The sequence below is a fragment of the Zea mays genome, chromosome 5 (assembly GCF_902167145.1).
Source record: "Zea mays cultivar B73 chromosome 5, Zm-B73-REFERENCE-NAM-5.0, whole genome shotgun sequence".
Taxonomy (NCBI): Eukaryota; Viridiplantae; Streptophyta; class Magnoliopsida; order Poales; family Poaceae; genus Zea; species Zea mays.
Window position 1 is genome coordinate 175,065,684 of NC_050100.1, and position 9,368 is coordinate 175,075,051.

Sequence of the window (9,368 nt, forward strand, 5' to 3'; positions counted from 1 at the left end):
TTGTTTTTCCTTCTCATTTTAAATTCAAATTTCCAGTTCAACCTTGTGGTAAATTGACCTTAGATTAAGAACACAATTTGGTAATGCCCAAAATTGTGATAAATTTATTTATTTATAAATTTATCTTGTGTTGCATAATATTTATTCCCTATTTCTTTATATTGTTCTCCATTCCCTAAGATGCACCTTTGTCTTGAATTCAAATTTTCCTTCTCCTTATTATATTTCAATTATTATTATTTTATTATCAAGTGCACAAACAAGTAAAACTCCATCATAATGCACAATTTAGTGGTATGTCATTTATTATTTATTTATTTTTAAGTGAGGTATTCACATGAAACGATAAATAGAGACAACACACATATACCTAAAGGTATATAATTTCTCCTTTTAGATTTTTCTTACAAAGTGGGTATTACATCTAGGCCCAGTCAATGTCGACGACAAAGAGATCATCTGTCACTTACCTTAAGAAACGCCCCAACGGAGGCCCCATGACGGCGGCACACTCGCCGACGGAGAGCTCCGAGAGAGCATAGTCACCAGGGAAGGTCCTCCACCTTTGATAATTTTTTTTAATCTCACTCACAACCTTCCAAAAATGACAAATACAAAACAATTTCCTCACCCTCTAAATAAGTTGTCATCAATCAACAAAAAAGGGAGATTAAAAGCATCTAGGACCCTAGTTGGTTTTGATGATTAATGAAAGCACATGATTATTATGACTAACATGTGTTTTACAACTATATAGTAAGTTAAGTCACAATACAGGGAAATGGATCCAAAAAGTTGAAAATACTCCAAACGGTGGAAATTGACGATACCGTCAAAAAGGATAACTTGAAAAGGTTAAGGACAGATAGTTCTAAGTGTTAAAGTAGTTGTTGGACACTTAGTGTAGCGTTAGGACCATTATTTATTTTTAGTTGTATTATAGAGAGGGATAATAGATAGGTAACTTGATCTAGGCATGTCTATTGTAGTGTTGTGCTGCACACTTATATAAAACTAGTGCTAGGTAACTCATGAGAGTTCACAAAAAGCTTGGAGAGAAAACAAAATAAAAACACACTTAGCTAAAAACTAGGGTTTTTCATGCACCGGACCGGTATGGTGCGCACATGACTTGGCACGCAGAGACCTTATTTTTGTGCACAATCGGGCACAACACTCGCCGGATCGGTCCAGTGTGCACCAGACCTGGCACCGGACTCGGCATGTAGAGAGGGTGTTTTGGGAACAGCAACCGGTTGGTGCACCGGACTCGTTTGGTGTGCACCTTTGGCACACCAGACCCCTATGCAGTAACGACTAGATGGTCAGAACTAGGCATTAGTGACGTCCCTAGGAGGTCCGGTGGCACACCTATGGTGCACTAGACCGATTCGGTGCACATGAATTCTGAGTGAAACAATAACGACTAGTTTTGGTTGTTGGGGTATTTGTACCCCCTCCCACCAGTCGCATTTAATGTCTTGCCCTCTCCAACAACCATATCATTCATTGGGAGAGTTTGGGAGACCGATCGCATAGGAGGTGATTAGTGAAGCATAATTCTATGGTTAGAAACCTCATTAGTGACAAAGTGAGACACCATGTGCATCCACCACTCACATTAGGTTTCTCATGGTCAAGTGAGAGTCTATAACTTATTGCTCTTGGTGATCGGTGCCACCTAGACGGCTCAGTCATGATTGGAGTGTGGCGACCACTCCGGAGAACTTGTTGGTGATCTAGCTCTGAGTTATACACGGTTGTGAGCGATTCACTATGCCGGAGTGGCGAAGAAGCAGCTTGTAGTGATACTTTGTTCTTGAGAGGACTAGGGGGGTCAATACCCTTGTGTGGGTACTCCAACGAGGATTAGTGAAGAGTGTTGACTCTTTGTACCTCGGGGAAATTCGGAGGAGTCATATTAGCCCTTTGCTTTACATTACGCTTACTTTGAGAAATTTATTTTGAGAATCTATGTTTCAATCCATGGCCAGGGTAGCTTAAGGTTATTCTAGTGTGCTTAGCTTGTTGTTATCTTGCTAGAATCATTGGGTGAATTTGGGCTTATGAGTAGGGTTTAATCTTTTGTGAGAATTTTAGAAAAGCCTAACTCATCTCTCTATTGGACATCATGATCCTTTTAGCAAGGATGTACAAAACAAAAGGCATGTTCAAAGCTTATCCGGTTTGAGTCACTAAGGTGAGGGTCCAAATCAAGTTCGAGTTTACCTCGCAGTCCCGAAACAACGCGCATAAAAATCGATGTCCAGATGGATATGCACTCTATTTTTGATGGTACACATATGCATGAAAAGATAATTTAATAAGAATATCAATGACTTTAGTTTACATCAAAAGTTTATCCTAAGTCAACAGGTTTCCTCGAAACAAGTAAGCATCCAAAATCTATCAGGGTGTTATGACACTGTCTTTTAGTCTTTTGAACCTTAGAAAAGCGCGTTTATGGAATGACTCCCAAGGCTCTATAAATAGGCAAATAGCTACCGCCTCTCATTAGGGTTCGGATCTTGTTGCGTTCTTATTTTCTCGTGAAATAGACTTTATTTATATCATCTAGATCGGCTTTGTGAACCAGGGGTCCTATTCTTGGTCTTGTTTGCCTATGGCGACTAGTTCTTTTAAAAAAGTATTGAACCTCTTATCGGATGAAACACTTGATTGTGTTTATCTCATTCATACTTGTGGTCTTGATTTGCTTACAGGAAAGCCTTGTCATTGGGATCAATCACATTATGCGTGGTTGATAACCAACAAAGCAGTAGCGTAACGCTTGTGGAGCATCAAATTAGATTTAGTTGGACATGAACGTATACCTTCTTCCACTATATTAACATAAACACCAATCCATAAGGACATACACCTACTATTAGACCATACTGTTTCAACTCTTCTTCGCTGCTAGTAATCTATTCCAACTCTTCTTCCGCTCGGATACAAATAAATAATAACAATCTATGATGACCTGGTATGTTGTCTAGATAAAATACGGTAGATATTTTTTTATGCTAGGATAGATTGTGTTCCACAATTCTTCCGATGTGTGGAAGTTGCCGAAGATTGAAGTATGTTCCATAGAAATTATATTTCGCCTTCTATCTTAATCACTCAACGGTTCATTACATAGGCATTGAGGAAGCCAGTTTGATAATTTACAGAGTATAGCACACAATATGCGAAAAAAAAAGGTGGATCCAGACAGAAGGAAACTACAAGTACGCGCCGAGGGTGCAGCATCTCAGCACCACAAACTACAACAAATCCAGACAGTATCTCACCAGTTGAGGACTTGAGCGCTGCCAGGAGCTTCATTTTAGGAGGTGTTGAAAATCCCCGCTGGCATGTACATGCTTCACCTGTTTATCATACTCGTCCTCGCCATCGTAGTCCTCATCCTCCCCATACTGCTCGTCATCATCAGACCTCTTGCCATCTTCCTGCTCTTCTTCCTCAGCCCAACCAAAACCAGCCACCGGAGTAGATGACTGGGGTGGCGTGCGGGCCTCCTCTACAATCTTCATGATCTCTTCAACGGTTTGATCGGAGAAGGTGGGGGCACTGTTGTCCTTCTTGTAGTACTTCGCTTGCGCAGCTTCTGTAAGCTCTCTGGGCAAATTCTTCAGGAACCAGGGGTGATTCCTAATCTCCCTAATTGTGATTCTCTGAAGAAACGAGATGATATGGAATTAAGGTGGTGGTAGACCATAGTAAAATGATGGAGGCTTTGCAGGATTCACTGCCCAAAAGTACCTTTGCAGGATTTGCGACGAAGATCCGAGCCAGGAGCTGTCTGCAGTCTTGGGATATGTGGACATACTCTGGTATCTGGTACTGAATTGACACTATTCTCTGTAGAAGGATACGAGTGCATAAAAGTTTAGAAAAATGATTTCAAGGTGCAAGAGCCCAGGATTCAGTGTCTGTTGAACGAGTGAACTGTTACCCCAATCGTTTTTCTGAAATTCTTGGGATCATCGGGGTCCTCAAAAGGGTACGCACCGACCAGCATCACGTAAAGAGTCACTCCACAAGACCAAACGTCTGCCATCTGCAACACACATTACAAAATCGGGTCATGGGTTCAACTCCTTATGGGAGCGAAACGAAATCCTCTCCGTGCCATGCCAAAGCACAGATCTAAAACCCGACTCGGATTCTCATATGGACAATGGTGCCACCCTGTGTGGATGAGGCAGGGGCTGAGGGGATTTCTCAATCTGCAATCAGATCTTCTCTTAGCAAAATATCCAGGGGCTGTCTTACCCCCTACAAGTCAAGTTTTCTTTCAGAAGGAGAAGAAAACCAACAGGAGTTTCAAGGAAGTACGTGCCCTTACAGTAGCCTATAAATAAAAATTTGAGCTCAAATATAAAGGAAGCATGCTACAGTCCAACAGGCAAGCACAGAAGCACTTGTATTTTATGTTACAACATAAAAAAAAACCTATGTTATCTGTAACATACTTGACCTCAGCCATTGTGCTTAAACGGAACATTTTAAAGACAATTTTCCTAAGCATGTGCTAACATGAGTTAAAAGCATATCCACTGCTGATGAAACTTCTATCAAATACTTCAGTTGTTCAAATATAAGAGAAACAATGAAACAATCACACAACACTGTGGACTGGGCAATAAAAACTTTGAACATATACAATTAAATCAATGGATCTAATAAACAGTATATGTCTATTTCGTAATTTTCTGTCACTTCATAAGACCAATCATGAAAAAATCATTTATAACAATTTCTCACCAAAGTAAGCATGGGCTATAGGAAGACTAAGACATTCAAAAGATACAAATGGAATTGAAAATGGATAGGTGAAGATAAAGTGGATTCCACTACTGGAGCTAGAATTCCAAGAGTCCAAAAGCAAATCATAAAAGTAGGCACCTTTGAAATTTGGCAAATCTTCTAGAATCCAAGAATGAATAAATACTGAGCAGTGTCCATTGCTTAAACTAATCTTGGTGACATCCTAAGGTTTCTCTTTCACACACAGGCCACAAATTTTAAATTCTTTAAAGGAAATTTTGCAAGCAGTTCGGTATGACATTCCAAAAAGTGAGAAACAAAGTATAATAATCAAAGTTTAAACAGTATCTACATCAGGCGACCAGTAAAGAAGTTTGAAAAGAGAGCAAAGGTTAAAGATAAACAGCACTGAAGGACCACAGGCAACCAACGGGAAGATAAGGCCTGAGAGGGCAGAGATCATTGCACATATGAACTACTCTGTGTGTCCCAAAACAGTTAACATTCCCGCTTTTCGAGAAGTCAACCATTTTTATCTTTGACCAAATATATACAAGAAAATATTAATATTGATAGCACATGATTGGTACCATTACAAATATTTTTAAATTTGTTTTCAATAATAAACTTATTTGGAGATAGAAATGTTGCTAATACTTTCTAGAAATCTAGTCAAATTTGAAAAAACTTTGACCGAAATGAATACCATAGCAACAACTATTTTGAGACAGGGTGTAAAACAGGAAAAATGCTGGGAAAATGGTCATGAGAAGGACATAGAAGTATGACACAAGGGAACAAAATAGAACTTGTAAACATGCCTACGGTACATGAGCAAGGACTTCAGTTCTTTTTACTTTTCAGTGATTTTCCTTTTCATGTATCTAAAGATATGAAAATGACATTTTGGAATTTCTGCGGGGGTTTAAGAGAAAAGTTTGCCGGGTCAAGGGTTCACCAGAATACAAAGTGCACAAGATCTCTTTTATTAATCCTCACTTTAAGAAGATCATTAATTTAAGCATGGCAGTAAGATTTGCATCAACAGAATCTTGTGCTTTTCTCCACAAATCAAACTGCCATCATAGATCACTACCCACAAGGCCACAAATGCCACGAAGACAAGACATGTAACAGAGTATGAATCTATGCATGAAAGAGAAGCAGGCATAACCCACTGGGGCAAAGTTCAACATCAGACAAGTTACGTGAAAAAAAAATGCCCCAGGGACACACAATGAAGATTTCTTTAGACAAGCTGTCCCCCATGCTGCTTTGACAAAATTGTCAACACAAATAATTGTAGTACTTGGAAGTTGGGATTTGGAATCTCTCTACAGAGATAGGGATAACAAGCCAATGCTGGCGTGTGGGGCCAGGTCCACACCCTGCCTAGTAGGCCTAAGGACGAAAGTCCAAAAATCCAAAATCGCTGATTAGAGAAGGAAGCCCGGTCCATAAGGCAGAAACTCATGCCGTACCGGGGCCACATGGCAATGCAAGTGGTGCTGTCATGCACTGGGTCCAGGACATGCGAAGGAGTTGTGGGACTAGGACTGCTACAGTACGGTCAGCATCACAGAGGCACAGAGCAGACTGGCAACATCACAAGTAGAGGCGATGGCTTGCCAAAGGTTCAAGAAGGGAGTGCGATAGGTAGCGTAGCTGCAGTGCTATAAACGTAAGTAAAAAAAAGGATGAAAAAATCACAGCACTGACCTTGCCGTCATATTCCCGGCGGGAGAGCACCTCCGGAGCTATGTACGCCGGAGTTCCAACGGTGGATTTAGGCTTTGAATGCAGCAGCGATGACTGGGGCAAAGAAAGGTGTTAGCAGCTGACCACACTGCTACAGTATTTGTTAAGTATTGCCTCATTCTCCTTTTTTTGTGAGCGATTTTTCCATGAAGCTGGAGAAAGGGGTCAATTTTGATTATCTTTCTTTAACAAGGAAATAAAAGGCACGAGTTCAATAAGCAGTGCGAGTGTGAGAAAAGGCGGCACAGTTTCGTGTCAAAATTTTGGTCTTCCCAGCATGGCAGGCTAAGCAAGAAAGGCCTCTTTCAGTACCCCTTGAAAAAGAAATCTCACAGGAAACTGGCCAGCTAATTAACAAAAGGAAAACAACAACAAAAAATTGGTACCTTAGAGTAGCCAAAGTCGCAGATCTTTAGCCGCGGAGCCGGGCTGCCATCCAATAGCGTGTTCTCCAGCTTCAAGTCCCGGTGACAAATTTGCTGCGAATGAATCCAAACAAAATTCGCAGTCGCACACCTCTTCAGCAAGGATATTTTTTTTTCCTGGGTAGCATTTTGTTGCAGAAAGAAAACACTTCGCTTTTACTAGTCGGTGTGTTCTCACCATGAAGTGGCAGTAGCTGACACCGCAGATGAGCTGCTGGAAGAAATACCTCGCCTGTCGTAGGATTAATAAAAAAAAGGAAGAGAGAATAGCACGTCAGTCAAGCCGAACCCAAATGGTTTTGGGGGAAAAACAGCAGGAGAGGCTCCCGAGCCGGAGCCGCCTGATTGGAATGAACGAACGAGCGATCACCTCGTCCTCGCTGAACCTGCCGGCGCTGCAGATCCGGTCGAAGAGCTCGCCGCCGGCGGCGTACTCCATGACGATGGCGAGGTGCGTGGGCGTGAGCACGACCTAGAGAAAGAAGGGGGGGCCCTAACTGATGAAACGGACAAGAGAATAAGGAGGGACGGGGGAAAAAAATCTCCAGCGCCTGCAGCAGCATCGGAGGCGTGCAGGAAGCACTCCCGTCCGGGAAATCCTTTTGGCTCACCTCCTTGAAGCGGATGATGTTGTGGTGCCGCAGCGAGCGGTGGTTTATGATCTCCCTCGCCACATTCTCGTCAATCTGCGGGGCAGGGAAGGTAAACCGTGAGGACCGAAAATTCCGGGGAGGCCTGGGATCGAACGCGAGGACTGGAACCGGGGGAGGGCGGGCGGCCGCACCTTGAGCCCCCTCGGGATGTACTTCATGGCGACGAGCTCCTTGGTGTCCTTGTTCCGCATGAGCCGCGCCACGCCGAAGTTGCCGGAGCCGATGTCCTTGAGCAGCTCGTACTTCTCCATGGATCCCTGGGCCGCCGCCGAGCTGGCGGGCGCGTGGGGAATTCGCTGGGGTTTTGCCGTTGCGAGGAGCGGGAGAGAGCGCGTGGCGTGGGGGTCGTGGGGACAGCCGGACTCGACAGGGGAGGGGAGAGGAGGGGAGGGGAGGGGAGGGAACGGTGGGTGGAGACTGGAGACTGGCCCTGTCTCTGGCTGGATTCCAATCTTAACGAGGAGGCTTTCTTGTCCTCCTCGTTCGGTTAGTTACAGCGGCGGGGGGCCCTTGCTTGCGTGCTTTGTCTCCGCGCTTGGGTTTGCGCCTAGAATAGGCGTGCGATCGCGCGGGTCCCTGGTGTTTACACGATGCGGCACGCCGTGTGTGTGTGCAATTGTGCATGCGGCAACAGGGAATGGACTGGAAGCACGATGATGACGGTGGTGCTGGTGGTCCCAGATCTCGGTGTTTCGGTCCTCTTTCTCTGCGACGGACTGCCGTTTAGGCATTCGGTATATTAATATAATTTGGTTTGCTCTCTTCGAATTTGTGAAATTTCGAGTTTAAAAATTAAGAAACGGAATTTTTAAAATAATTTTAGAAATCAAACTCAAATAGATTCACAGTTTTAGTTCGGTCCACCGAATAGATCCACAGTTTTAGTTCGGTCCACCGAATAGATCCAAATATTAGATACACTAGTATGTTTTCTTAAAATATATACAATAAATAGTTAATTAGAAGTACTATTATTACAATAAGTGAATATAAAAAATAGCATATAGATATATATATATATATATAATATTATTAAGATAACATTATAATTTTTAGCTAACAAGTTTATAAATCACATAATCATCACATATTAAGAGCTTTTTTATTAAAAAAATCGGGTTATTCAGTCTAGGGTATAGGGTTTTAAAAGTTAGGAACTAAACTTGAACATGTACCCTAAAATGTAACACATGTGGAAACCGAATTCAAACCCTAAAATCCGAATAGTCTAATAATTCGATCTATTCGGGTTTGGTTAGGGTTCAGGTTCGGTTTTTAGTTTTAAAATGGTCACCCCTACCATTTAGCAGTTTTTTTGCGATTTGGTCCTCGTTCTTAAACGAAATCCTTTCCTCGGGCGTCGGGTGTGCAAGAGCATCAGTCCAGCGCACAGAACAGGAAATTCCTCCACTCCAGAGAATCCATTTGAGGGAGGACGATCATCGTGCAAAGGACAGAGAGAGAGAACATCAGCTTGATAGCGCATCCGGAACCGGAAGGCAATTAGTAAATGGGAAAGTGGAGAGGCACTTCGATATCAGTTGATTCTCTGTTCTTTTTCTAGTCACTGCTGCCGCCGTCGATAAATTTTAATATATTGTCAGGCGCACATTAAGAGTTGTTTGATAATGTAGTTTTTGAAATATTATAGTTTTAAAATACAATAGTTTACGATTGTACATGACACAAACACTACAATATTAATATATCACAGTAAAATCACAGTATTGCCCAAAACTAAAGGGGCAGTTTGAAA

At 42.4% G+C, this 9,368-nt stretch overlaps 1 protein-coding gene across 1 annotated transcript; it reads right to left on the reverse strand.

Annotated features, from left to right (window-relative positions):
* Window positions 1-3,326: 3,326 nt before the first annotated feature.
* On the reverse strand, window positions 3,327-7,863 carry LOC542190 (uncharacterized). Its single transcript, NM_001111804.1, is given in 9 exon segments — window positions 3,327-3,680; window positions 3,769-3,867; window positions 3,962-4,066; window positions 6,496-6,588; window positions 6,921-7,013; window positions 7,138-7,191; window positions 7,330-7,431; window positions 7,571-7,645; window positions 7,744-7,863. Coding segments are annotated over 9 exon segments (1,095 nt in total).
* Window positions 7,864-9,368: the final 1,505 nt, after the last annotated feature.